The sequence below is a fragment of the Eumetopias jubatus genome, unplaced genomic scaffold, assembly GCF_037043125.1.
Source record: "Eumetopias jubatus isolate StellerSeaLion01/CBP00866 unplaced genomic scaffold, mEumJub1_p1.0 scaffold_10, whole genome shotgun sequence".
In the NCBI taxonomy this organism is placed as follows: domain Eukaryota; kingdom Metazoa; phylum Chordata; class Mammalia; order Carnivora; family Otariidae; genus Eumetopias; species Eumetopias jubatus.
The window spans coordinates 102,151,310-102,179,106 of NW_028274816.1; the positions used below are offsets into that span (position 1 = coordinate 102,151,310).

General features: G+C 56.6%; 1 protein-coding gene across 6 annotated transcripts; it reads left to right on the forward strand.

Annotated features, from left to right (window-relative positions):
• The first annotated feature begins 78 nt into the window (after positions 1-78).
• Positions 79-27,219, forward strand: LOC114201372 (zinc finger protein 385C). 6 transcript variants are annotated; one of them, XM_088028275.1, is made up of 9 exons: positions 14,387-14,929; positions 16,000-16,792; positions 18,955-19,103; positions 20,922-21,032; positions 23,100-23,265; positions 24,935-25,228; positions 25,736-25,929; positions 26,222-26,332; positions 26,807-27,219. In XM_088028275.1, the coding sequence occupies exons 1-9, from the start codon at positions 14,387-14,389 to the stop codon at positions 27,041-27,043; spliced, it is 2,598 nt and encodes an 865-aa protein (XP_087884401.1). In that variant the 3' UTR covers positions 27,044-27,219. The 6 variants fall into 6 exon arrangements, with proteins under 6 accessions (XP_087884396.1, XP_087884397.1, XP_087884399.1 ...); XM_088028270.1 differs by lacking the exons at positions 14,387-14,929; positions 16,000-16,792 and adding an exon at positions 79-328; XM_088028271.1 differs by lacking the exons at positions 14,387-14,929; positions 16,000-16,792 and adding an exon at positions 79-328 and having other exon boundaries at positions 24,938-25,228.
• Positions 27,220-27,797: the final 578 nt, after the last annotated feature.

Genomic DNA, 27,797 nt, shown 5'->3' on the forward strand with positions numbered 1-27,797 from the left:
TCTTGAACCCCTCTTGCTCCTTCTATGTGTTCACAGTACTCAGCCTGTTTACTTGTCTCCCTCTCTCTCTGCTCAGGTATGAAGCGGCCACTGAGCCCCTCTCCCCCGGGTGAGAAGGAGCCCCCCATATCTGGAGCTACAGAGTGCCCCCCTCGGCCTCCAGAACTGCCTAAGCCTAAGCGTGAAAGAAAGCGGCCGTCCTACACGCTCTGCGACGTCTGCAACATCCAACTGAACTCGGCAGCCCAGGCCCAGGTGCACTGTGGGGGGCGCGCCCACCAGCGGCGGCTAAGGCAGCTCAGCTTGGGGAAGACCCCTGCCGGGCCAGGTCAGTGTGGAGGGGCACTGCTCCCACAGGCTCCGTCCGGGCCTCATGAGAGGCTCTGGGTCTGTGGCCTCTCTCGGGGGGGTGTTGGGTCTGGGGTGCCCTCAATGGGGTCTCAGGGTCGGAAGTCCCCCTGATACATCTGGACAGCCCTCCATGGGGTCTCTCAGGATCTGAGGGTCTTTAGGACTGAGACTCTGGAAGTCTTTTTGGGGTGTGGGAGCTCTCCCTGTGGGGTCTCTTGGGGCCAGAACCCCTAAGCAGCATTTCTCCAGTCTGGAGCCCCCTGGCAGGGATAGGCTTTCTGAGAAGGGGTAGCCTGGGTTCCTGCTCTAGCCTCTAAAGGCTGGGGTCAGCAAGGTGCACAGCACTCCAGCTCAGGGACAGACAGGGGAAGCCCCTCTTCCTTTGGTGGCCGGACTCCTGGCCAGGATTTCTGCCTCTCCCTGGCTGGGGTGACTTTGCAGAGGTTTGGCTGTGAGCACTGAAGGGGCCGCTGGCTACAAGACAGATTTCTGGGGGAAATGGGTGAATGCATTCATGAGGGTGATTCCAGCTGACAGGCACACAGGGGCCATGGGGAAAACTGCATTTCCCTCACTGTGCTGGGGCCTGGAGACAAATCCCCATCTTACTCCTCACTGTCCTGCTCCAAGATGGAGTCTGTCTTTTGGTCTGAGGCAGACACAAAAAGAGCAGATGAGTGTTGTGGGTGCCATGTGTGGGTACAAAGGAAGAAAGGGTGATTATACCTGGGGACACCAGGAAAGGCCTCTTGGAGGAAGGGGAGACACACTGAGCTTTGGAACAGGGGCATGGAAAGAAGGGACATTGCAGGCAGAGGTCACTGCGTAAGCAAAGGCAGGGGATGGTCGGATGGCCGGTATCAACTCCTCTACCTGAGCTTGGGGCTGGACTCCAAGGGTGTGACTGTCAGTAACGGTGTATCTGACTGTACGGATATTTCTGGAGTGTGTGTGTGTGTGTCTGTGTTTCAAAAGCCACTCATTCTTTCATTAGCTATTTAGAGAAACCAACTATGCAAGCTGCTGTTTGGAGGATTCGTATTTTTACTTTTTTCCAGCTTTATTGAGATATTATTGACATATGTGTCAGTTTAAGGTGGACAATGGGATGACTTGATACACCTATATATTGCAAAACGATTACCACCATAAGGTTAGTTAACACCTCCATCCCCTCACATAATTATGACTGTGTGCGTTTCGATAACATTTAACATCCCAACTTAAGTGGGAGTTGGCATTGTTAATTATAGTCGCCACGCTGTGCATTCAATCTCCACATCTTATTTATCTGATAGCTGGGAGTTTGTACCCTTTGGCCAACATCTCCCCATTGCCCCCACCCACCAGCCCCTGACCACCACCACTGTAATCTCTATTTCTATGAGACTGACTTTTTTGATTCTTTTTTTTTTTTAAGATTTTATTTATTTACTTGAGAGAGTGACAGAGATAGCAAGAGAGAGCACGAGCTGGGAGGAGAGGGAGAAGCAGGCTCCCCACTGAGCAGGGAGCCCAACATGGGGCTCGATCCCAGGACCCTGGGATCATGACCTGAGCCGGAGATAGCTGCTTAACAGACTGAGCCACCCAGGTGCCCCAAAACTGACTTTTTTAGATTCTGCCTATAACTGAGAACATACGGTATTTGTCGAGGAATTCATATTTTTCAAAGGTGGCATACCGGCCTGTCAAGAAAGAGCTTTCTGAAGACATATGCAGACAGGTTTGTCCAAGATAATAACAGGTTCCAAAGAGCTGGGCAGATAGTGCTTGGAGAAGTCAGAGGCAGAAGGGAATTGACAGAAGTCAGGGAAAGCTTCAGAGAAGTGACGTTGACGTTGGACCTCAGAGACAGAAAGGGAATTCCGGGCAGAGAAAGAGCTAGAGCGAATGCTGTGCCGTCTGAGGCCCATGGCTTTCAGGGAGCAGCGGGGGTGTGGTGGGTGTGGTGGGTGTGGTGGGTGTGACAGACGGTGAGCAGGAACCCCCCTGGGAGGGCCTCACAGCCAGGCTGGGGGTTTAGCCTCTGTCCTGAAGGTGATGGGTGTCACTGAAGGGCTCTGAGCGGGCGTCATTAGTGTTTCTAGACGTCTCTGGCAAGGGGGAAGGGTAAGACTTGGGGGTACCCGAGAAGGAGGAGGACAGAGATTCTGGGGTCTTTTCTGTAGCAAAAGCAACAGGACTCGGTGACAGAGGGATGTGGAGAGGGAGGTGCCCGGGATGACTCCAGCTGAGGTGACGCTGTGCCGGGCAGTGCCATCATCAGGGGGGCACTGATGCGGAAGCAGGGCTGGAGGGCAGTAGCGGGTAGAGAAGGCCAGTCTAGCCTGGCTGCCCTCCAGCATGGCCTCTTCAGCCCTGCTTCTGGATGGCAGTCCCTGGGGTACAAGCCTCCCTCTCTCCCTTCCCGCGCACCATGCTCCCCTGGAGAGAGCAGGTGGCGTGCATGCAAGGAGAGAAGGCTATAGCACCAGATGTGGCCAGAGACAGGTCGCTCAAGGGGATGGGGACCCCTTCGCTGGGCTTCCCCCTTCCCACAGTCCTCATCCCCAGAGTTCTGGGTAGGTTTGTGGGGACACCAGGAGACGTGATGCCTGCCCCTCCTCTCCAGATTATGAAATGGGAAGAGAGTCACTGTCCCTCCAGTCATCCGTCTGTGCGGGCCCGTGCCAGGATTCTGCGCGGAGGGGTGCTCGGTGCCTGCCCTCGGATATGCACAGTCCAGAGGGGGAAGGCAGCCATGGAGCCAGATCTTCCTAACCGCCCTGCTGAGGAAGGGAGCAGCACTGTGGGAGCATGGGAGGGTGATAGCTGTGCCTAGAGCAGGGATGAAGGGTCCTCAGATCTCTAGGAACCCTGGAATTTGGGGGTCCCAGCTAAGAACCTGTTCTCCATTGGCCTCATTATTTCCTAGTCTACTCCAGGCCACTCCACCCACCCCCATGCATTTCTCCTGTCTCCTTGGCTCTCTGCGAGCTGGGGGTGGGAGAGGCAGCCCCAGCAAGAGGATGCCAGCAACTGCCCTGGGGTGAGGACGGGGGGGTGAGAGGCCCTCAGCCATGCCGAAGGCCTCTCCCAGCCCTTGGTGGGGACTGGGTCAGAGCAGAGAGCCCTTAGGGTGCAGCTGACCGGGGGCAGCCTTGGCCTCTGAACGAAAGAGTCACACATAGACCTTCAAGAGGCTTGAGGCAAAGTATAAGGAGCCTTTAACACACGGCTCTGTTGCTAGACATGTGAGGTCCCAGGCCTGTGGCAGCTAGGAGGACCACTCGTTTGCTGGGAGGGTGCTGAAGGTGTGGGGGTGGGAAGGCCACTCTGGGAGGCCTCCTGGAGCTGTCACTTTGATTAGGGGTCTGTGGGGCTGGCGGCCTGCACAGTGACAGGCCGTCCCAGGCAGTGAGGCGGGGACCATCTCCTGCTCATGTCCCTGAGGCCATCCATGGGAGGGGGAGGCTAGGACTCTCCCCTCTCTGAGCCTCCTCGCCAATGCTTGGGTCAGAGGCCTCCTCACTGGGCCACACCTAAGTGAGCCTGGGACACTTGGGAGGGGACACAGGATGGGGAAATGGCAGGTACCCCAGACTTCCCTGATTTCCTGCCCCCAGGGACTTCCCCACCTTCCCCTGCCCACCCTCCTCCCTGTTTGTCTCCTACACAGCAGGCCCTTTCATTCTGCAGGAATGTGTCTGGAGCCATCTTTCCCCACCCCCTTTTCCCTTCCTCCCACAGGGTGGGGTGTGTGGGCACCAGGCACCTCCGCCCCAATAAGGCTGAACTCAGTAACCCTACTGACCACCACACAAGCGCACATGCACGCACACGCACACCCCAAACAATTTAGGTGGTTCTTGAACGTCTACAGAAAGGTTTGCTGGCTCAACCCTCTCAGCCCCAGCCTCTACTGCGGATGCTGGGCCAGCACAGGGCCCGGGGAACACGGATGCATCTACTTAGGACCTGAACTGTTTGGGGAGCATGTCCACATGCAGCAAGGCATTCCTTCCTCACCCGGCCACACGCCAGGAGTAGATGGCGGCACTCAGTTCTCACTTTACATTGGGATGTTGGAGCTCAGAGAGTTTAAGCAACACACCCAAAGCCACAAAGCTGGGTTCGGATCCCAGCGTGTCTGACTCGCCTACACTAGGCCTGTTGCTGCTCAGGAGAGCAGCACATATGAAGAGACATTGGACCTAGATGTTTTAGGAATGGGGAGGAGGGATGGCCGGAGAAGGCAGACTGGCTCCCAGATGACTTCATAGTGCTCAGAACCCACGGCCTCTCCTCTGCCTTGTGCCTTGGTATCCTCCACTGAAAAATGGGGAGATGCCAGCCATCCCCCACTTGGCCTCACCTGGCTGGGGAGGGAAGGGGAGACTCCCAAAGCCAATCCCTCCCTTCTCCCTTCTCTTGGCAGGACTGACCCAGCCATACAATTCACCGCCCACCCCCCCCCCGCCCCCCACCCACCATCAGCAGTGCAACATGACACCGGAGCAGAGAGAAGGGGATTTTGGAAATGACTTAAGTTCTGAACAGGCCAGGGGGGCCTTGGGTGAGGAGTGCAGAGTAGACACTAAGGGGGACAGGAAAACAGAGATGAACTCAGATGATAATGGATTTCAGGGCAAAGATGTGCCTTTCGGGGCGGCCAGGGATCAGAGTGGCGGGTGGAGGCTGTCACCCGCCCTGCACCCTCAGACCTCCCCTAGCTCCTGTTCTAATCAGACCCTCCATCTCCTCTCTGAGTCTTTGACTACACAAGCCTCTTGCTGCATTCTGAGCCCGAGATCAAAGACCTTGAGCTCAGGTCACGCCTGAGTCACCAGCTTGATGAGCTCCTCACCCCCCACACCCCCGCAGATGGATTAATTTCAGTCCCATCAGGAAGCCCTGGAAACCCTCCGGCCTGTCCCCCCCCATCGCTTCCGTATCTCCCTGGGCTGCTGATTCCTCCTCAGTGCCCCCCAATCCATCCCGAGGCCTTTGGGTGCATGTTTTGGAGACATTGGGCTCCCCCAAGGCCACTGGTAAGTTCTTCTTGCAGCCTAACCAGCTCCCCCTGCTGCTGTTCTCCTTAAGTGGCAGGTGACGGAAGTGCCCCTTGCTCTCCCTGGACAGCCATCAGGTCCCCCTCCCCCAGGTGTGAACCTGACCATCAGACCCTTCTCCCTACCAGAGACCACCAGGAAATGCAAGGTTGTCTGGGTGGAGAATTAGGGGGCTTAGCTCAGATCCCTGCCCTCAAGAAGACAAAGATTCCATCTGTGTCTGGGTGGGTTAATTAGCCCTGGGCTTGAGTTTCCTTCCTCTCCCCAAACGAGCAACTCCTTCCCCCTAGAGCCTCTTCCTAACAAACCTGTTTTCAGAAGCTGCTGCTGCCAACCCCTCCGCAGACCCTTTGCCGGCTGTACTGGCTGCCCCAGAGATTACAGGTTATTGTCTGGTGGAGACAGGATGCTGAGGGGGTGGGCTGCTAGCGCTGGGCCTGGGCTTGGAATGCCAGACTGGGTCCAGCCGTGGGTTGGCTGCCTCCTCTCCCCCATTCCACCCCTCCCAGCCACCAGGTGCTCAGGTGAGTAGAGAGCTGGCTCTTGGGGGGGGAAGAGGAGGGGGAGGAAGGAGCAAACGGAGGAGAGCTGAGCCTGGGGGGTAGGGAAGGGTCTGGAGCAGGGGAGAAGTGTCAGAAGTTCTAGCAGATCAAATGAACACCCCCACCCCACCTGGCATTGCCTGGGTAGTAGGTCCAGGTCCAGGTACTGGACTAAGAAGGGCAAGCCCCTGGGGCTCCCTTCCCCCACCACCATGGCCAGTGCTCTGGGATGAAGTGGTCACACCTCTCTGGGCCTCAGTTTCCCCTTCAGCAAAGGGAGGTAAATGTAAAGGGATGGTGGGCCAGAGGTTGAGCAAGGCTGGACAGGGGAACGGGGGCTCCTGCAGCAGCAAGCCCTGAGGCAGGGCTTCAAAGTTCAGCAAGAACTTTCTGGCAGGCTAAGAAGTGTCTGGCAGCACCTCCTTTCTGGAGGTCTCTATAGGCAGGGTCAACTCTGCACTTAAGTACAAGAGGCACTAGACAGGGACTCTCAGGAGGAGGGGGATGGAGGCCACCCCCTGTCCCTAGTCCCCACAGCTGCCCCATTCTCCACCCTTGGGGCAGGAAGTGCTCTGTGCTTTCCACCCTGGTTGGGATGGGAGAAACTAGGGAACAGGCAGCTGCTTCCAGACAAGGGGAGAAAGGGCCCTACAACCGGTGCTTTCCAGCAGGAGCAGGAGTCCCTCCCTCTGCTCTCCCCTCCTGTCTCTCACACCCCCACCCCTTCCCTCTGTCACTCCCTGGCTGGTTTCATTTGCTCCTCAGACGGGCTCAGCGGTGCCTCCAAAGGCGGAGAATGCTCTTGGGTGAGTGCTGAGGAGGCCAGAGCGTGGGGAGGGGGCTCAGACCAGGGTGGGTGTCTCCTCTCCCTGCCCTAACCTTTTCCTGCCATTGTTGGCCCCCAAAAGTTGTCTGTGGAGAGATTCTGGTAGCCATTTGACTCTTGGTACCTTCTCCCAGGTCCAGGGCTGGGCAGGGGAGCCCCCACGGTGGCTGGGAACAAAGGCGGGGGGGGGGGGCGGTGGAGGGCAGGACTGGTCAGGAAACTGGAAGCGCACCCGGCAGGAGGGAGGTGGGCTACACTTTGGGGCAGATGCATGTTTGAGGAGCCTGTGCCAGAGGTTCCTTGTATCAAATCATACCTTCAACTGCCTCTGAGGGGCTGCCAGGAGCCTCCAAGGAGGGTGGGGGGGTGGGGCCGGGGGACTGTTTAAGAGGGAGTCATTACTTCAGCAGAGAGAGAGAGAAGTGGACAGAGGGAGACAGGCAGAAATCTGGGTGGCTCCTATCTGAGGCCCAGCCACTGCACTGGGGTCCACACCAATGCCCGCCACCTTTATCTATGGTCTCCTGGCTCACCTCTCCACACAGGGGTTACCTGACACTCCTTGAGGGAGACAGCCATTACCTTTTAAGAGGTATTTTTGGGAACCCCTTCCGTAAGGGCAAGGGCAGGTGGCTGGAGGGCTGTCTCAGAGTTCTTCTTGTGGCTGGTCTTGGGGGTCTTCCTCCAGCTCGGGGAGGGGGGCTCTGGAGAATGTGGGAGCATTCTGGCCATGGTGGGAATCCTAAGCCAACCGGGGAGTGAGCACACAGATCTTGGATCAACCCCCCAGTCCCTGCCTTTGGCTCTCTCTCCCTGCTAGATTCCCATTTTCTTCAGAGTTTGGTTTCCTCTGTGACAGGAAGGGCAGCTTTACTATTTGAGGTGTGTGTGTGCGTGTGTGCGCCCCTCAGGGAGGGCCCTCCCATCTGCCCCTATGACTTGTGGTGGGGCAAGAGACAGAGACTCTGGGTCTGGCTACATGAGCTTGTGTGTGTATCTGATGCATCTAATTTTGTAAGAGAGGGTGCGTGCACACACCGACCTCTGGGTAACTGCGTCTGTATATAGATCTTTGTGTCGATGCCTCTTTTTGTGATGGTGTGTGCTGCGGTTTCATATCATCTGTATATGCCTTACTGGGGGCCTGGGGTTCCTCATGTGTCTGTCTGTCCCTCTGGGTGTACACGATCTTTGTGGATCTTGCCTGTCTGTGTGTACGTGCATGCTTGTGTGTGGCCTCTGAGCCGTCCTTTGCCCCCAGCCGGCATGGGCGTCTGTCCGTTTCTGCATGGGTACCACCTCTGTATATACACACATCGGTGTGCCTAGATGGTCTCATCACGAGGAGGTGTGTGAGAGTGTGTGCCTTGGCGTTTGCGACTTGCCATCTGTGGGTGCCTGTGGATTGCAGGCTGTGTGTCTCTGTGCGCTTCTGTGTATCTTTCCAAGTGACGACTAAACAGCAGGATGAGGTTTGCCCAGATCCTCTCCCTTAGGTGGCAGCCAGAGTGATGTTAATTCATAAGACACCTGCTTTGTGCCCCTGCCCCAGCCTCAGTTAGACCCCGGAGGGTGGCCTCTTTTCTGCCACTCTGTCTAGTTTGTGTTTGACCAGAGCAACAACCTACCCTCTTAAGGCAGCCATCCAATGAGCCGTGGGTCCCAGCTGTGGACCCCTGGCCAGGGTTGAGAAGGGAGGGACTTAGCCAGGGTGTTCTGCTGCAAAATGCCATCACAGAAGACCCCTCCGCCCCCATATACCTGACCCTTTCATGGGTGCCGGGCTGTGTGGTACCCTCCTGGGGCAGGTTTTGGGTCTGCGGTGTCTCCCTTCATTTGAGTGTACCCACAAGCCAGGCGGTCATGTGTGTGTGCATGTGCCATGACTCATGCATCATCCCAGCAGCCGGGGGGGGGGGGGAGGGGCAGGGTTCACGGTGAATGTCAGCGGCAGACGGTGGGCGGCACAGAGCAGTGCGGTGTGAAGGGTGCTGGGGGAGTTCCCAGAAGCCACCGGAGAGGTCCTGACCTCAAATCAACGTGTGCCCTAGGCCTTGTGTGGGAGAAAAGTGTACCCAATTGGGGAGGGTGGTGCGGCTGGAAGACATTTCTGGATGACTGTGTTGATGGGAAGGGGAGACTAAATCACCAAGTGCCGCAGCACCCCCTCTTCAAACAGCCTCCACACCTAGCTCCTTTGTTCCTCAGACCCATCCCTGCCCTGCCCTTTCCTCCTCACCCAGCTGTAATTCCCACTTCACAGATGGAGGAAGCTGAGGCTCATAGGTAAGTGTCTAGCCCAAGGCCTCAGAGTTCAATGTCACTGGAGCCCCACTGCAGGCCTCTGGACTCCAGATCTGGGAGGGATGGCCGGCCACAATTCCACATTCCTCCACCTTCTCCTCCCCCCACCTGGGAACCCACACAGGGAACCCCTCTCCTGAGGTTCCCCACCAGGTTCAGAAGGTCAAACTCCCCAGTACTCACTGCAGAGCCTTCCAGCAGCAGGCACCGCCCCCTCCCCTCCATACTTCCACTCTGCCTTGACCTTTGTGAACCTGCACTGCACTTTCAACTTCCCCATGGTGGCTGAGCCAGGCCCACTGCCTGGGATGCCCTACCCCTGGTAAAACTTTACTTATCCTGCAGTGAAACCTAATAGACTCTCCCTGCAGACCGTAGGCTTCCCCCCTGCTCCCCTGTGGTCCCAAAGCATTTCGCCGGTGCCTCCCTAGCGCTCTGTTTGACTCTCACCTGGGAGCTCTCACCTGGGAGCTCCTCTAGAACTGGCGGGTGCCCGTGACGAATGAATGACCCTGTCCCTCCCGCTGGCGGGACACCCTTCCGGTGGTCTCACCTCCGTCGCCCCCGCTGCCTGCCGAGCGCGCGCGCAGGGGGGACGGCCGCGCCAGGTGAGCCCCAGGGCACCGCCGCCCTGCCCGCCAACCCGGCCGTCGCCGGCTGCTGGCGCATCTTCGCCCCGGTTACCGCTAGTGGCTGCTGTCGCTCAGTGGAGCCCAAGGAGACCGCGGCCAGAGCGTCCACCGCGCAAGATGGTGGCTCCCGAGTCTCCGTGAGTGTGTGCGGCGGGCGCGGTGCCCGGGCCGGGCGGGGCGCCCCCTCCCGGAGCTTCCGGCCGGGGGGGGGGGGGCGGGCGACAGGTGGGCGCGCTGCGGGCGGGGCAGCAGAACGGGGGGAGGCGGGGGCCTCCGGGACCTTCGAGAGCTCCCCCACCACACGCCCCCCTGAGGAAGTTCCCCAGCCCTCCGTGTCCTGGCCCGGGGCGAGCAGGGAGCTCTCACCTCGCCGGTCCTCCGCCCCGGAACATGGATCCCCCTAGGGGCTCCCCAAGGGGCCTGGGGGGGGAGGCTGGGGACCGCCACCCTGGGGCCACCACCCTGGGGCCACATAAGCTCTGTGTTTGAGGCTGACCTGCCAGGGTGGAGTTGGGACCGGAGACCAATACACAGTCACCCCAGGAGCCCCACAAGTTGTGGCGGCTCACGTCTAGGTGGCCAGGGTGCAGAGCGGTGTGGCGGACCTGGGTCTGACAGGTGCACTGCCCTGGTCAGCCTTGGTCACATAGTCACATTTTATTTACAGCCCACCCCGTCCAGCCTGGTTCCCTCAGGTTGAGGTAACTTTGGCTGGGTTGTTTTAGAGTAGCGCTGTCCAAGAGAACTTTCTGGGATGAAGTCAGTGGTCTCTGTCTGGGCCATTTCATACAGTAGCCAGTGGCTATCAAGAACTTGAAATGTGGCTAGCGAGACTGAGGAATTCTACAATGTTTTTCTAATTCTGATTAATTATAAACAGCCACATGTGGTTACTAGCTACCATATCTGACACTGCAGTTTCAGAATCCATCTTCCCATGCATCCTTCCTACCTACTCTTTTGTTCTTTGATCAAAAACATCCTAGGTCACATAGTAATTTTACCCCTCTGCAGAATGGGGCAGGATAGCCAGTTCTAGGTATATGGAAAGGAGCTGACAAACTTCCAAAGGGTACCACCTTGGAATTGCACCTCCTCCACATTCTAAGATCCTTTGGGTGGTGAGCTAGACAGGGTCACAGAATCATGGGATCTTGGGAGGAAAGGAGGTCAAAGGCAGCTGTTTTAGCCACCCAACAGGTGCCCAAGACACCACTCCATTGTTCTCTCTGCTTGAAAGCTGGTGGTCCCTTATTCATTCACTCCCCAAATTTTGTGGAGCACCTGCTGGGTGCCAGGCAGCATTCCCTTCTGTTCAGATGTGAACAAGTTAGTTAGCTTTCCTGCCCTCAGGAAGCTTACATTCTTGAGAGAGAGTAAGAAGAAGGAGAAGGAGAGAGAAAGAGAGAGCGTGCCATGCAATAGAAATGCAGAGAAAATAAGCAAATTTGTAAACCGTGAGGAGTACAATGGAGGGAACAAACAGGAAATAGTGACAGAAAAGAAAAGGACCTCCTGGGAAGGGACAGAGAAGTCTCCTTGGAAGAGGGGACCAAAGGGGAAATGAAATAGGCAAAGTGTTGAGAGGAGGTGGAGACATTCTGGAAGAGGGTACAGCATGTGCAAAGGCCCTGGGGACAGGAACCTGGCACTCTGGAGGAACTGAGGAAAGGCCGAAGTAGCGGGAAGGGGCGAGAGGCACAAGTGGCCACCAGAGAGGTCAGCAGTGCCAGACCTCGAAAGGGATCCTGCCCCTGGCCTCAGACAGCAAGAAGTCACAGAGGGGTTTTAAACGGTATGTTTTCAAAAGCCCCCTCCAGCTCTTATTGGTCCAGATGGCTCAGAGAAGGGTAAGAGTGGAAGCCCAGAGTGCCATCAGGAAGTGACTGCCGTAGTCCAGGCAAGAGATGCAGGTGCCCAGGACAAGGCTGGTAGCAGCGGCATGGAGAGACGAGACAGGTTACAGGCAGATTGTGGAGGGTGAACCGACAGTACCTGTGGATAGACCAGCTCCAGGATATGGAAGAGAGCAGGGGCTGGAGGGGCAGCTTTCTGGCCAGAGCACCTGGGTAGGAGAGCAGGCGTTTCCTGAGCTGGGGATGACTGGGAGAGGAACATATCTGTAGGGACAGATCAACAGTTCCATCTAGACAAGCCAGGAAAGTGGTTGGATGGAGAGGTGTGGCACCCAGAGGAATGGCTCCGGCTGGGGTGGTTTATTTCAGGGTGACCAGCAGACATGATTCTGAACTTTTGGGACAGTTTTAGGTTAGGAAGAGGAGGAGAAGATGACATCAGAGGCGGAGGGGTGCTGATGGAGGAAAGGAAAGCTGGGAGACATAGGGTCTTGGAAGCCAAGAGAAATGCATGTTTCAAGGAGGGTGGGGTGAGCAGTCCCAAATGCCACTGAGAGCCTAAGGGAAGAGGAGTGATGAGTTTCACTGCAACAGGCAATAGGGAGCACCTTCCCTTGCACTGAACAGGATACCCCTGGCCTTCTGTTCATCTGCCCTTTACTTATCCACTAAGTGCTAGGTTCCATGAAGGGTGCTGGGCATATCAGGAGGACAAGACAATCACTGCTTTCTCAGAGCCCAGTCATCTAACCAGTAGCCTTAGAAACAGGCAGTTCTTTCATACAACCCAAATCAGTCCTTCCATTCTCTTAAACAACAAGCTTTTGCTCAAAGGCATCTTCATGCCGAGCCCTCTACAGGGGCTTAGGGATCCCAAAATGAACAAACGTGATCTTGGCCTTCTAGGAACCAAGTGCAGAGACACGTTAGAGAATCCCTGAGTTTACCATATTGTATTATCAAGATCCACACCCAGAGAATTATGGGAGACTAGAGGACAGGCACCAGCCCCAGTTGGGGGGATCCGGGTGGCGGAGGGGATGCAGAGCTGCTCTCCAGGAATGAATGGGAATTAGCCAGGGAGGAGGGATAGGAAATTCCAGGCACAGAGGATGAAGGCAGGAGCAGAGTAACAGCTGGGTGTGGGGTGGGGAATGGTGAGCCTCTGGAGCAGCCAGGAGCACTGGGAGGCTGAGGAGGACCTCGATGGCTCATGGTGAGGTGTGTGGATTCAGGCAACCACTTAGGACAGCGGTGAAGAGGTGGAAGCAAGGGAGTGGGCTGTGTGTGAGCTGGCTCTCTGGATGCTGAGGGAGGGACACATTTGGGGGGTGTGACTGCAGAGGTGGAGGCAGATATATAATCCAGGTGAGACAGTGCAGGCCAGAGTCTCAGCTTGGCCTTTGGGGTCAAGTGGATGTAGATTTTTTTTTTTTTAAGACTTTTCATTTTCTTAACAGGACCTTTTTTTTTTTTAGATTTTATTTATTTGAGAGAGAGAGAGAGAGACTGAGCATGAGTGAGGGGTGGGGAGCAGAGGGAGAGGGAGAAGCAGGCTCCTCACTGAGCAGGGAGCTGGATGCGGGGCTCGATCCCAGGACCCTGAGATCATGAGCTGAGCCGAAGGCAGACGCGTAACCGACTGAGCCACCCAGGCGCCCCTGGACGTAGGTTCTAACTCTGCCTCAGCCACTTTCTGCTTGTGGAACCTTGAGCAAGTCACTTAAGGTCCCCCAGCCTTGGTTTCCTCCTCTCCAAAATGAGGTTACCACCCTCAGAGAGTACTTGCAGGAGTAGTCTTGGTCTTCTCATGGAGCCCCTGCAAAGTCCTTAGCACAAGGCCTGATGCGGTTCCCACTTGACAAAGGGTAGTTACTGCTGTCGTGACGAGTGGGCATCTAGGGGACAGGGCTGAGGGACAGTAAGGAGGTAGAGGTGGCTGGTTTTGGCCGTTGTCAGGACGTGGCCTGTGGTCCTGAACGGCTCACCTGGCCTTGTGCCTGGGGTGGTAGAAGAGTGAGCAAGGCACAGGTGGCCAGCTAGCCCCTTCAGTCTGGGGCCCACCCCCACTTCTAGGCTTCTTTACCCAGCACCACACTATCAGGGTGCGTGTGTGCGTGTGAGTGTGCCCACGTATAGGTTTAGGGAAGGGAGGCCCAGTGAAAACAAATGCCATTCTTTGGCCCCGTGGCTCTGGGAGCTCAGCTTTGTGCTAACTTCATTCTCATGAAATAAATGATTGTGGACTGAAGAGACTGGCCATCCTTGAATGAGGAGTCAAGGTCCGATCCTGGCTCAGTTACAGATTATTCATGAGCCCTGGGAACTGCTGTCACCTGGACTCAGTTGCACAGATGGCGCCAGTCTTTCCAGAGCTGAGTTCAGCCATGCTTCAACAGTCAAAGCCCATCAGGCCTCCCCGGATGGAGGGAGACCCTCAGAGTGGGCTGGGGCCCCCAGGCCTCCCCCCACTTTGGATGACATTCTGTGGCCCTTGGCATGACCCCACCCATTCCAGTAGCCCTTCCCCGTTAGGTGCTGTGCCCCGGTCAGTTGGGGAGTGCTCTGTGGGCAGCATGAACCCACGGTGGACCCTCTAACACCTCTCCCTTGTCTCTTTCATCTCCAGTCTCCCACCGGAGGAGCAGGAATAAACTTTCCCAGCTAAGTTAGATGGATGGTCCCCATTAGCCCAGCGTGCTCCCCTCCTGCCTTCCCCACCAACTTCCATTGTCAAGGGAGGTGCCGCGGTGTGTAGGGGGAGGCTGGGGGGCCAGAGCACTTGGGTGGGGGTTGGGGGTGCCCTGCCCCTCGAGCAGGAATGGTGCCCCCAGGGAAGAAACCCGCAGGAGAGGCCTCCAACTCCAACAAGAAGTGCAAGCGTTACTTCAACGAGCACTGGAAAGAGGAGTTTCCCTGGCTGGACTTCGACTATGAGCGGAAGTTGATGTTTTGCCTCGAGTGTCGCCAGGCCCTGGTGCGGAACAAGCATGGCAAAGCGGAGAATGCCTTCACCGTGGGCACCGACAACTTCCAGCGCCATGCCCTGCTGCGCCATGTGACCTCGGGGGCCCACCGCCAGGCGCTGGCCGTCAACCGGGGCCAGCCCACTTTTGAGGGCCACGCCGAGGGAGGAGGGGCCTACCCAGATCTGGAGACGCCCCCCACCTCCAGGGGCGTCAAGATGGAGGTGGACCCGGCCAAAGTGGCCGTGCTGACCACGGTGTACTGCATGGCCAAGGAGGATGTGCCCGACGACCGCTGCTCCGCCCTGCTCGAGCTGCAGAGGTTCAACCTGTGCCAGGCCCTGCTGGGCACAGAGCATGGCAACTGCTACAGCCCCAGGAGGGTGAGGGACATGCAGGTGGGTGGCGGCCAGAGGTGTGGGGGAGGGCTTGAGGAGGGAGGACATCCAGCCCTCTGGGCACAGCACCAACATTCCAGGCCCCCGGGCAGGAGCCAGAGAGCTTCATTCATACCTTCACCCAGCAGAATCTTTCACTGAGCCATGCTCTGTGCCAGGCCCTGGGCCAGCTGCTAGGGGCACCGCCACGAAGAGGCCAGACCACGCCCTGTCCCCAGGGGTGGGGCAGAGGGGCTTTCCCTCCCAGCAGAGGCCAGAGGTTGCAAGCTGGGTAGCCTGGGGGCTTGACTGGCCCACAGATGTATTTTGTTGATTTTCACAGTGTTTTTGGAAAACCTCACTTAGTTTCCAAGTTAAAAAAAGAGAGAGAAAGATTACATATGAAAATGTGGGTTTGTGACTTCTGAAAAGCTAGGTCCCTGTGCTCTCAGGGCATGAAGAAGACCCACGGCTTCTCCATTCCTTTTGGTGTATCCCTGGCCCACATCAAGCCCAGTACCATCCACGTGGCCCCTCGGGGCATGCAAGTTGCAGTTCTGTCCTAGGTACCAGGTGTATGAGTCCTAGGGACTTGCGTGAGGGTGGGGGAGTTAGAGCTCATCCTACAGACAGCTGACACACGGACAAACAGAGCACACAGTTGGGGCTCTACGTAAATGGGAGGAAACATGTCTATGAGTTAATTCCTGAGCGCACAGTGGAGAGAGACTCCCAGGAAGAGGAACCGGGGCCATGCTGTAGAAACACACACAAAATGCTGCAGGATCTTTATGGTTCCTCAAGCAGTTTTACACTTATAAGCACAGCCACAGAAAGTTACATTTTTAATTGACAACAACCTTTTAAGGAGCTGAGAGGCAAGTAGTAGCCTGATTTCAGAGCTGAAGCAACTGAGGCTCAGAGAGGTGAAATGACTTGCCCAAGGTCACCCAGCCAGTAAGCAGCCAAGCCAGGATTGGTCTGTCTGTCTGCCCCCGAGGCCTGTGCCCTTTCTGTGTTCGGTACTGCTACCTCCCCTGCTCAGGACAAGCCTAACTCTGTCCCTCCCTTTCTCTCCCTGGCTGTCCCAGGTGGCCATTGCCAGTGTCTTGCACACAGAGGCCTGCCAGCGCCTGAAGGCATCCCCGTATGTAGGGCTGGTGTTGGACGAGACCAGGGACTGGCCTGAGTCCCACAGTCTGGCCTTGTTTGCCACTTCGGTGTCCCCCTGTGATGGCCAGCCGGCTACCACGTTCCTGGGCAGTGTGGAGCTACAGGAGGGTGATGCCACTGCTGGCCAACTCCTGGACATCCTGCAGGCCTTCGGTGTGTCTGCAGCCAAGCTGGCCTGGCTCAGCTCGAGCCTCCCCAGTGACCGCCTCGGGCACGTGGGCCCACAACTCCGCGCTGCCTGCCCACTGCTCACCGAGCTACACTGCCTCCCCGGCCGGACAGATCCTGAGCCCCCGGCCTACCTAAGTGAATATGAAAGTGTGCTGGATGCCCTATTCCGCCTCCATGGTGGCCCCAGTTCCCACACGGTCCCCGAGCTCCGGGCGGCACTGGACCTTGCTGCTGTTGACTTGGCGGGACCCCGGCCAGTGCCCTGGGCGTCCTTGCTGCCTATCGTGGAAGCAGTGGCTGAGGCTTGGCCTTGCCTGGTGCCCACACTGGAGGCCTCTGCCCCAGCCTCCCCTACAGCTAGGGCACTTGCCCTCGCCCTGCGCCAGTTCACCTTCGTGGCCTTCACCTACCTGCTGCTGGACACTCTGCCCACCGTGCAGAAGCTCGCCCTTGTCCTGCAGCCAGAAGAGCCAGACTTGGCCTCGCTGCAGCCCCTGGTGATGGCGGCCGCGGCCTCCCTCCAAGCGCAGCGCAGCTCGGGTGGGGCGCGCCTCCAGGGCTTCCTGCAGGACTTGGCTTCCTCCGGCCCCGACTTGGGCGGTGGGTGCTGCACCTACCGTGGCGTGGAGCTGGTCGGCTACTCCGAGGCTGCCGTGCGGGGCTTGGAACGGCTGCGGGGGGCCTTCCTGGACTCCATGCGGAGGGGGCTATGGGACTCCTATCCCGGGCCCTCGCTGGACGCCGTGGCCGCCTTCGCGGCGATCTTCGACCCGCGCGGTTACCCGCAGGCACCCGAGGAGCTGGGCGCGCACGGCGAGGGAGCGCTGCGGGTGCTGCTGCGCACCTTCGCCCCCGCCGTGGTGCGCCAGCGGGCGCTGGGCGACTTCGCGCTCTTCAAGCGCGTGGTGCGCAGCCTGGGGCGGCTGGGCCCGCGGGCCCTGTGCGCCAAGCTGGCGTGCGCTCGCTCTGAGCTGCACGAGCTCTTCCCGGACTTCGCCGCCCTTGCCGCTCTAGCCTTGGCGCTGCCCGCGGGCGCCGGCCTCCTGGACAAGGTGGGCCGCAGCCGGGAGCTGCGGTGGTGGGGGCAGAGCGGGGCCGGGGAGGGCCGGGGCGGCCCGGCGGTGAAGATCGCCGTGGATGGGCCTCCGCTGCACGAGTTTGACTTTGCGCTGGCCGTGGAGTTCTTGGAGAGTGGGTGGGCGGAGGGGCTCCTGGGGTCGCAGCTCCCGTGAGGGAGGCCGCCTTCCCTCCACCCAGTCAGCCTGGGGCCGGGGGCGCTAGTCTAGGGGGCCAAGGCGGATCTGACTGAGCTACACCCAAGCTGACCGCCTCACCGTGGCCTCCCACCCACCTGCTCCGGGCTTCCTCCGCTCCGTGCTGAGTACTGACCGTGCCCGGTGGGCTGTGGAGGAAGGGCTGCGTCACGGGAGGCCTGGGCAAGCCGGCAGACATGCTGGGTTTGGGGGCACCCTCAATATCGCTTCTGCCCTTGCCAGAGTTTGGTGAGGAGTAGCTCACCTTTTTCCGTCTGGACCAAGCCCAGATTTGGGCCCTAGAAAAACTGAAGAGTCTTGGAGGGAGAGAGGAAGACTGGGTCTCAGGAATTGAGGGACTGAGGGAAAGGAGAGTGGGTTCTTGGCTGTTAGCTCCCCCGCTGGCAGCATCTCTTCTCTTCAGATAGAACTGGAGAGGAGATGACTTCCTTGTTTTTGACACACAGCACAACACCCTCTCTGTGCACAAGCTACCAGTTCAAGGGAGGTAGTGGTGCCCTACCTCCCCTGCCCACTGCGTGAGACTCTTCTGCATATGGCTGTGTATATAGACATATACATCTATCAATGTAAAATAAATCTATCTTGCATATTGTTAACACACAAAAAATCTGAAAGGACTTCTTATGGTTTTGCAATGACAGGGTCCAGAAAAGTCCCGATGGACTGGATTTATTTCTAATTCTTTTCTTCCTCAGAGTCTGGTTGCTCCCCAAAGTTCCTAGCCTTCCCCTGCCCTTGCCTCAGACCTTTAAGACCAAAGACCCTAAAACCACGTGGCTGGACCGGCCAACTCTGAGGACCAGCCTCAGGCCTGATCCAGGGGTTAGAGGGCTTTTTGCCTTCTGGAAGGATTTGGGGCCTCACCAGAGCTAGGGGACAACATCCCTTCAGATTCCAACAGGTTTCCCCGTCTTCTCTGTCAGCCCTTGCAGTGAATGATGTGGGGATCAGGAGGGGGGCAGTTAGTGAGAGGGGAGGGGGCTGGTCTTTCCCCAGGTCCCCTGGGTTTGGGTTTAACTTGCAATAAATGGAAACCCAGTACATCACACAGTCTCCATGGTGTGGGGTGTGTGTGTGTGTGTGTGTGTGTGTGTGTGTACTCCTCTGCTCCTCCCTTGGCCTGATTCCCAGCTGGGTTCATTGGGGCCCTCGGGCTGCCTCTGGAGGGGATAGGAGGGGCATCCTTCGGGGCTGGGAACTGAGAACTGTGGTCTCCCTGCTTCTGCTCCCCTCACTGTGGAGAGGAGAGGCACAGAAATGGGCTGTGAGTGCCCCGGGCTTAGCCAGTGCTGCTTTGTGAAGAGGGAGACAGTTTCTGCCCTGGCTCCACATCCAAGAAGCCCATCAGTCTCTTTTTCTGGCTGTGGAGGTCACTGTGAGCCTTGTGGCTCCCCATTTCAGACCCTGCCCTTCTTCCTCCTGCAGCAGGCCCGGCCTCCAGTGCCCCCAGCCCCCTGCTGGCCTCCCTGCCCCTGCCTGCCAGGCCTCTGCAGCCCCCGCTGGACTTCAAGCACTTGCTCGCCTTCCACTTCAATGGCGCCACCCCGCTCAGTCTCACCCCCAACTTCAGCACGGTACGGGCTGGGCTGGTGGGTGGGGGCATGCGGCCGAGCTTGGGGGTGGGCAGGGAAGGTGGGTACGGAGGGGCTGGCTCTTGGAAGCTGGGTATAAGTAGGAGCAACATCCCCAAGAGTGACTGGGCATTCCCAAAACAGGGACCCCTGGGTCCAGGTTTCCCCGAGACCAAAGAATGAGGATGGTGTCACCCCCTTCCCCCGGTAATGACTGCTGGGCCTGTGGCCTGGAGGTTACACTTGAGTTTTCGTAGAGGGACATCTGTATGTCTGGGGTGTGCCCTTCTGTTTTAGTTTATGTTTCTATGGGTCTTTGATACTTGTGGATGTGTGTGTAAACAACTCTTGCGCCTTGTTAACTGTATGTAATTAATGTATGTGCCTGTGTCTCTGAGAGATTTTTTCTCTTTGTGTTGACTCTGTACGTGTTTGGTGTGTGTCTCACCTCTGAATGTGTGTGTGGGGGGTTTGGGTGATTGTGAGTGTGTCTGTGAAGTGTGCCATTTGTACTCCTGTGGGTCTGCATTTTTCTGCATGGCTCTGTGATTCGTACCTGCCTGTAGGCTTCTGTGCTCTGTGTCTCTGTATTTCCACGTGTGCGTGTGTGTGAATGACAGGTGCAGGGAGCATGAATTTTACTTCGCTATAAGAAGTACCCCCCCTTTCTTTAATTCTGAAACATCAGATGTAATCATCAAGGAGCCCCAGCCCATCCTGACAAGATGGTGGGAAATTCAGTCTCAGTCATCCTTAGGAGTCCCTCCCTTTCTAACCTCCAGCGTCGCACAGAGCTCCACAGGAGCCTGAGCCATTTGGGAAGGGTTCCCTGTTGTTTGGTCCTCTCTGTCACTTGCTGACGCACCATGCACACAGTCCCTTGGGAGTGGGTACAGCTTCTGTTGCCCGCCTCTCTGGGGGCCCTGCAGGCCATGCTCCTGTCCCCTGCCTGCCCCCAGCCCCAGGTGCTGTTAGGTGAGGGTTAGACCCTCGTTCTGTTCCCTAGGGAGTTTCTGAAACCATGCTTTTCTCTCAAAGCCTCTGTTCTCTTCTCTCAGGGAGGTCTGGAAAGTTCCTCTTGATAAGCAAGCCCAGACAACTGCTTTTGGTCCAACAAGCAGCCCCTGAGGAAAGGAAACATAAAGGCTTGGTTTGATAGAAGGAAAAAAAAAAGTTAAAATAAGGAAGAGGGGGAAAAAAACCCCACATAAATTAATATACCAAAGAAATAATCCTACGACTCAGGGAACCGTCTGGCCTGCACGTGCTGCAACCTGCCCCTTCCCGGCCCCCCACCTGCCCTGGCCATGCCCTCACTCCCCCCTCAGGCCCTGTGACAGTGGCAGAGCTGAAAAGATAAGCCTTCTCCCCGCCAGCCCACAGGCCCAGCACAAGGCTGGGTTATGGGAGAGGATTTCCAACAGAGAGACTCTTTGTCCCGTCCCTGTTTCTCCCTGCCCCCAACTCTGTCCCAATAGTTGTGATTTTTGTGAATAAGGAAAAAAAAAAAAAAAAAAACCCAAAGCAGAGACCAGAGGGGCAGCAAGAGAGGCCAAGGTGATCACCGGGACATGGTTGTTTTTCTCCCGATCACGGAGGTCACCCTGGCCATCCCCCCTGCCTCCAAGCTGAAGCCCAGGCTAACAGAAGTCAGCCAGGGAAGAGATTGTGCCCGTGTGTCTCCTACCCACAGGGATGGGGAAGTTCCTCCTATGTCCTGATGCCTGCCCTCCTTAATAGTCTGTAGTTTCTGGCATTTTGTACTGCCTCCCCTTCCAGAGCCGACCCCAGCGTTATTGTGCCCTCCCACCCCCTTCACAGATGGACCCGATCCAGAAAGCTGTCATCAGCCACACGTTTGGGGTCCCCTCCCCTCTGAAGAAGAAGCTCTTCATTTCCTGTAACATCTGTCACCTGAGGTTCAACTCAGCGGTGAGAAGGAGTAGCGGAAACAGGCTGGGGAGGGGGCTGGGCAGGGAGAGGGTTGGACACTGGCTGCTGGGGTCTTTCCTGGAGGAATAGGGCTGGCAAAGGGACTGGGGTCCGTATTTTCCATCCTTGGGTGCAGAAGAGGCGCTCCCGGTCCTTTACCCATCCCGCCTTCTCTTCTCTCCAAATTCCTCTGCCTCCTCTCTAGTGGCCCTGGGGCCTCCATTTCCCTCCCTTCTGCTTTTCTCCTGTGTTCTGGATCCTTCTGCAAGAGAAAAGACTGCCCTTCCCTGCTCTGGGTCCCAGGGGCCCCTATTGGTTCCTGGTCTGGAGCTGAGTTCTTAAAGCACCAGAGAGTTAATGTGTTGAATGTGTTCATTCCCATCATCTTAATTAGTTCTCATGATATTTTGTGAGATGGATAGAGGTGCTATTATCCCCACTTTTCACATGAGGAAACAGCCTCAGAGAGGTTAAGTGATTTGCCTGAGGCCACACAGCTGGTGAGTAGCAGAGCTGGGATTTGAACCCAGGCCTGGCTGACCCCAAGGCCCACGTAATTTCTACCACAGCCTACCCCTAGATAATGGAGAAGCCTCATTCTGGACTCCCAGGGAATATTTACCTTCTGTCTGGAAAATTCTGGGGCTTGGGGAGATCTGCTCTGGTGAAAGGGTCTAGGGAGGGGCCGCAGGGGCCTGCCTTTCCTATACTTGGGAGCAATAAGCAGGGACCTCTGGTTGAAGGAGGGAGGACACCAACAGGCTAGATTCAGGGGTTCTTTTCAGGTTTTCAGGTCATATGAGTCTTGCAAGGGATGGACAGAAAGACGTCACTCTGAGGGAGGGACCATGTCTTCTCCATGCCGGGCCCCTGGCACAGAGCCTGGCAAAGAGCAAATGCTCAAAAACGATTTGCTGAAAAAAATGAACAAAGGGATGAATGTTCTGGGTACACATACCCCAAGTATGAAGAATGCTCTATTTTTTCCATTTGTGCCTTTATGAACTTGGTAACTAACATTTGTTGAGCACCTGCTATATGTACTAGGCCCTTGTCATTCGTGTTCTATTTTTATTTATTTATTTATTTATTTATTTATTTATTTATTTATTTGCCAGAGAGACACAGCGAGAGAGGGGATACAAGCAGGGGGAGTGGGAGAGGGAGAAGCAGGCTCCCCGCCGAGCAGGGAGCCCGATGCGGGGCTCGATCCCAGCACCCTGGGATCATGACCTGAGCCGAAGGCAGATGCTTAACGACTTTGCGCCCATGCGCCCATGCGCCATGTGCCCCTTTTATTTATTTTTTTAAAAAGATTTTATTTATTTATTTGAGAGAGAGTGGAGGGAGGAGCAGAGGGAGAAAGAATCTCAAGCAGCCTCCTGGCTGAGCGCAGAGCCCAACGCGGGTCTCCATCTCATGACGCTGAGATCATGACCTGAGGCAAAATCAAGAGTTGGCTGCTTAACCGACTGAGCCACCCAGGCGTCCTTCATGTTCTTTTTAATTCTCACAACCCTGTGAGGTCAGTATTGTCACAAAGTTTACGAGTCAGCAAACTGAGGCTCAGAGAGGTGAGGCGACTTGCCCAGAGATGCACAGCTTATAAGTGGCTGAGACAGAATTTGAAGCCAGAAGCTGCTTGCCTGGGGGCTCATGTATGTATAAGAAGGAATTCTATAAACCTCAGGGCCACACACATGCTGTGATGACAAGGATTCCCCTCTGGGGCGCCTGGGTGGCTCAGTCCTTAAGCGTCTGACTTCAGCTTGGGTCTTGATCCCGGGGTCCTGGGATTGAGCCCCGCATCGCATCGGGCTCTCTGCTCGGCAGGGAGCCTGCTTCTCCCTCTCCCAACCCCCCCTGCTTGTGTTCCCTCTCTCGCTGTGTCTCTCTCTGTCAAATAAATAAATAAAATCTTAAAAAAAACAAAAACAAAACAAGGATTCCCCTCTTGTCTGGCTGGAGCCCTGCCCCCTCTGACCTGCCCCCTGCCCAGCACCAGCTCATGGAGGGGGCATGCAGACTCAGCAAATAAATGGTGACCCCAAGCCCTCCCCTCCCCAGAACCAAGCCGAAGCACATTACAAAGGCCACAAACACGCCAGAAAACTCAAGGCTGTCGAAGCTGCCAAGAGCAAGCAGAGACCACAAACCCTGGCCCAGGATGGGGTGCTGGTGTCCCCAACCCCGACTTCAGCCAGTGGATCCCCAGGAGAGCTGCAGAACAAAGGTCAGTCCTGAACTCTTCTCTCTCCCCTCCCCACTCGCCAATCCAAATCTGGTTTCTGGTGAGGGGTTGGGAGATTTCTGCTTATTATTTTTACCTATGTTGGGGTAGCCCATACATACAGAAAAAGGCACACATCACAAGTGCTGAGCTCAACGAACTTTCCCAGTCTGAATATATTGAGATCGAGAAACATGGCACCAGCACTCAGAAGCCCTCCTAGCCGCCCCCTCCCCCAGTCACTGCCTCGTATTAGCTTCCCAGGGCTACCACAGTGAATGACCACACAGTGGGTGGCTGAAAACAACAGACATTTATTTTCTCACCGTTCTGGAGGTGAGAAGTTTGAAATCAAGGTGTCGATGGGATTGGGCTCAGATGGAGAATCTGTCTCACGCCTCTCATCTAGCTTCTGGTGGTTACTGGCCGTCTTTGGCATTCCTTGGCTTGTAGATGCATCCCTCCAATCTCTGCCTCTGTCTTCACATCACATTCTCCCCGTGTCTCTGTGTCTTCACATGCTCTTGTTTTGTTTTGTTTAAATTCAAATTAGTTAACATAATGTATTATTAATTTTGGGGTAGAATCAGTTGCATACGACACCCAGTGCTCATTGCATCAGGTGCCTTCCTTAATGCCCATCGTCCATTTACCCCATTGCCCCACCCCTCTCCCCTCCAGCAACCCTGTCTGTTTCCTAGAGTTAAGAGTCTCTTGTGGTTTGTCTTCCTCTCTGTTTTTATCCTATTTTATTTCCACATGGTCTTCTTATGACACCAGTCATTGGATTAGGGTCCACCCTGGTCCACTCTGATCTCATTTTAACTACTTACATCTGCAAAGACCCTGGTTCCAAATAAGATCACATTCTGAGGTTTCAGGCAGACGTGAATTTGGGGGCAACACTATTCAACTACCTACACCCCTCCCCCAAGTGATCTTGACTTTTCTTGCCATCAATCAGTTGCCCCTGGTTTTGGTGAATCCTGTAGTATGGAGGCTTTGTGCCTGGCCTCTTCAGTGTTGTTGCATGAAGCTGTGTAGAGCCCTCTTGCGTGACCATACAACTCTTTTTTTAAATCTACTCTCCTGTTATGGACATTTGGATAGTTACCAGTTTTATCTTTTTTTAAAAGATTTTATTTAAGAGAGAGAGAGAGAGAGAGAGAGAGAGAGAGCATGAGCAAGGGGGAGGGGCAGAGGGACAGGGAGAAGCAGATTCCCCACTAAGTGCAGAACTAGACACGGGGCTCGATTCCAGGACCCTGAGACCATGACCTGAGCTGAAGGCAGATGCTCAGCCAACTGAGCCACCCAGGCACCCCAGATAGGTTTCAGTTTTATGCTATTATGAGTAGTGCTCTATGAATATTCCAGTGCATCTTATTGGTCACTTCCACTTATTTTACAGTTAGCTAATAACTCTGAAGTATCAGGGCTGTGAGGGCTTTCTGAGACCCCTCTGTCCAACTTTATATTTTCAGATGGGGAAGCTGAGGCCCAAAGAAGCCCAAGTCTGCCCAGTGAGTTGGTGGGAGAGTGGAGTCTGGATTTCAGTGCTGGTCATCCCTACATCAGGGATGCTTCCACTCTGCCATGCCACCCCCAATATATCACTACTTAAGATCATGGTCTCAAGATGATTCTTACCCGATGCCTTCCATCTCTCCAGCAGTTCCTGAGGCCCTTCCTCCTGGACCCCAAGTCCAGCCACTGCTGACTCCGGACCCCACGCCCAGGGAGCCGACCCACTCAGACCTCTTGGATGCTGCCTCCTCTTCTTCTTCTTCCTCCTGCCTACCCTGCTCCCCAGAGCCTGGAAGGGAGGCACCAGGGCCTGAGCCAGCAGCCGCTGCTGTGGGAACTGGTGTGAGTGTGGAGGGCAGGAGTGAGAAGGGGCGCCTCTATTGCCCCACGTGCAAGGTGACAGTGAACTCTGCCTCCCAGCTACAGGCTCACAACACAGGTCAGTGCGCTGGAGTCTAGGAGAGGAGAGGGACAGGCAGCCGGCCCTCCCCAGCTGCAGGCAGGCTGGAGTTTCTGGGCATTTGGCTCAAGGGCTTGGTGACACAGGTCTTGTGTTCAGCTGTGACTGGGTGGGCATTCTGGCTCCTCCAGCTGGTGCTTGAGGCGGGAGAATTGGGAAGAGAAGTCTGGGGCAACAAGGACTGAAGGGTCACTGGGAGAAGGCCAGAAACACTTCCTCCGTCTGTCCATAGGTCAGACCCAGAAGGAAGGCAGGAGATGAGAGCAAAGGGAAGCCGTGCAGTTCCACCGCGAGAAGGCCTGGGGGTGGGGGGTTGCTGGCAGAAAATGACCGAAGCTGGGAGGACCTTGCGGAGGTGGGGAAGAGAACTCTCAGGTGGCTGGAGGCTTCATGGGGCAGCCAGACTGACCTAGTTCGGTGTGGGGGTCCCCATGGCCCTTGCTGCTCCTCTTCGGTGCTGATGGGTTGTCTTCCCTCCTCTCTCAGGAGCCAAGCACCGGTGGATGGTGGAAGGTCAGCGAGGTGCTCCCCGAAGGGGCCGGGGCCGCCCAGTTCCCCGGGGAGCTGGACACAAGGCCAAGAAAGTGGCAGGGGGCCAGGGGGCCCGACAGGGGCCCAGCCCTCCTTTTCACTGTGCTCTGTGTCAGCTCCAAGTCAATTCAGAGACCCAGCTCAAGCAGGTGGGAGAAGTGAGACCGGGACTGGGGCTGGAGCAGGGCTGAGGGGGTGGAACTGGTGTCGGGTGCCCAGAGGGAGCCAGTAAAGGAAGAGGAGCGAGGCTGGAAGGACAGGGGGCTCCTGGAGGGCAAAGGCCAAGTCTCACCTCCCCTTCCCAGGGTGACACCCCACAAACGTGTGTCCAACATGCAACTCACGGGTGGAGGAAGGGTTAGTTAGTTGAGGATGATAGGGTTGTGTGGGGGTCCTTGGGCTTCATCCCGTTGCCAGTCTGTCTGTCTGTTTGTCCGTTAGCACCTGAGCAGCAGGAGACACAAAGACCGCCTGGCTGGGAAGCCCCCCAAGCCCTCCAGCCAGCACAGCAAGCTGCAGAAGCATGCAGCGCTGGCTGTGAGTATCCTCAAGGTATCTGTCTTCAGCAACAGGGCTGGGCCCCAGGTCCGGAGGTGGGCAGGGGGTGGACCAGAAGGGCAAGCTGGGGAGACTGGAGGGGGGTAGAAGGTGGGGCAGGAAGGAAGCCACCCTCCCTCCCCCCACCTTCAAGGCTGCCTGGGCCGAGGGAGAGCTGGGCTGGTGTTTTTGGCCATCTTGGGATCTGCCCAGAGGAATTTCCGGGGAGGTGGGTCAAGAGAAAGGGTGGGCGTGCATCTCCTAGAGACCATTTCTGCCCCCACCCCACAGCCTCCTTCCTCTGGGCAGGAAGACAGGTGGTGGAGAAAGCCCTTTGGAATGAGTGTTTGGGGGTGGGAAGGGAGGATTTAGGTTTGGAACCCTATAAGGCACGTTTTTCCTGCAGCAGAAAGCCCAAGGATGGAGCCCCGGGAGGGGTGGGATTTTCCTGGGTCAGACTGTGTCCATTCCTCTCTCTCCTCTCTGCAGTCGAAACTGGCCTTGCAGAAGCAACTCACCAAGACGCTGGCGGCCCGCTTTCTGCCCAGCCCGATCCCGGCTGCGGCCGCTGCCATCTGTGCCCTGCCAGGGCCCCTGGCCCTCCGGCCTGCTCCCACAGCAGCCACCACCCTCTTCCCAGCTCCCATCCTGGGCCCAGCTCTGTTTCGTACCCCAGCAGGAGCTGTCCGCCCTGCCACAGGGCCCATCATCTTTGCCCCCTACTAGGCTTCCTGGGGAGGCCAGGGCTCGTTTCCCAGCAGTTGCTGTCCCCACTTCCTCTTCCCAAGATGCCTCAGTTTCCTCCATCCCCAGGAAACTGCCTTTTACAGCTGAGCGCTTCCTGCCCAATCGAGGAAGAGCTGGGCTAGTTTCAAGGGCATCTGCCTTTTACCCAGTCTGGACTAGGGACTCCACTACTACCCTCCGGGCCCAAGGACCTTCCATCCCCACCCTCCTTTCCCCAGCCTTCTCAGGCTACTGCTGGGTGCCCCTGCATTGCCCAGCCTGATTTATGGGGAGCAAACTGAGAAATCCCAAAGATCTATGCAAAATCCTAGCCCCAGCCCCATGGTGCTCTCATTTCCCCCACTCGAGACCTATACCCCCATGGCCAGAGGCCCTAGGAATCTTAACTTTGGGCTGGGGACAAGTCTGCAGGGGAGGCCCTCCCCATTTACTGGATTCTCCAGAGAATCACTGAGGTGGCAGATGGGGTCTCAAGCTGGAGAGGTTCAAGGCTATCTGGACAGGGTGACCCTGGGGGAGTGGAAGAAGACTGTGGAGGAGAAAGGGAGCAATGCTACATGGGGGCAAAGGCAAGATGGGGCTGGGGCTGAAAGCTTTTGGGGTTCCTTTGCTCTAACAAGATGGGGCTAGGAGAGGGGTAGGTGAGGGTGATTTTCTGGCTGGGCCCAGTTTTAACAGAGGTGATCAACCCCACACAAGCTCTCTCCTCAGCCTTTGATTCCTTGTGAACCCC

Excerpts from the sequence above, each read along its gene's own strand:
- LOC114201372 (XM_088028275.1), top strand. The coding sequence starts at position 14,387 with ATGGTGCCCCCAGGGAAGAAACCCGCAGGAGAGGCCTCCAACTCCAAC. Across the intron at positions 25,930-26,221 it reads CAGAGACCCAGCTCAAGCAG|CACCTGAGCAGCAGGAGACA; the intron begins GTGGGAGAAGTG and ends TTTGTCCGTTAG. Across the intron at positions 26,333-26,806 it reads TGGCTGTGAGTATCCTCAAG|TCGAAACTGGCCTTGCAGAA; the intron begins GTATCTGTCTTC and ends TCCTCTCTGCAG.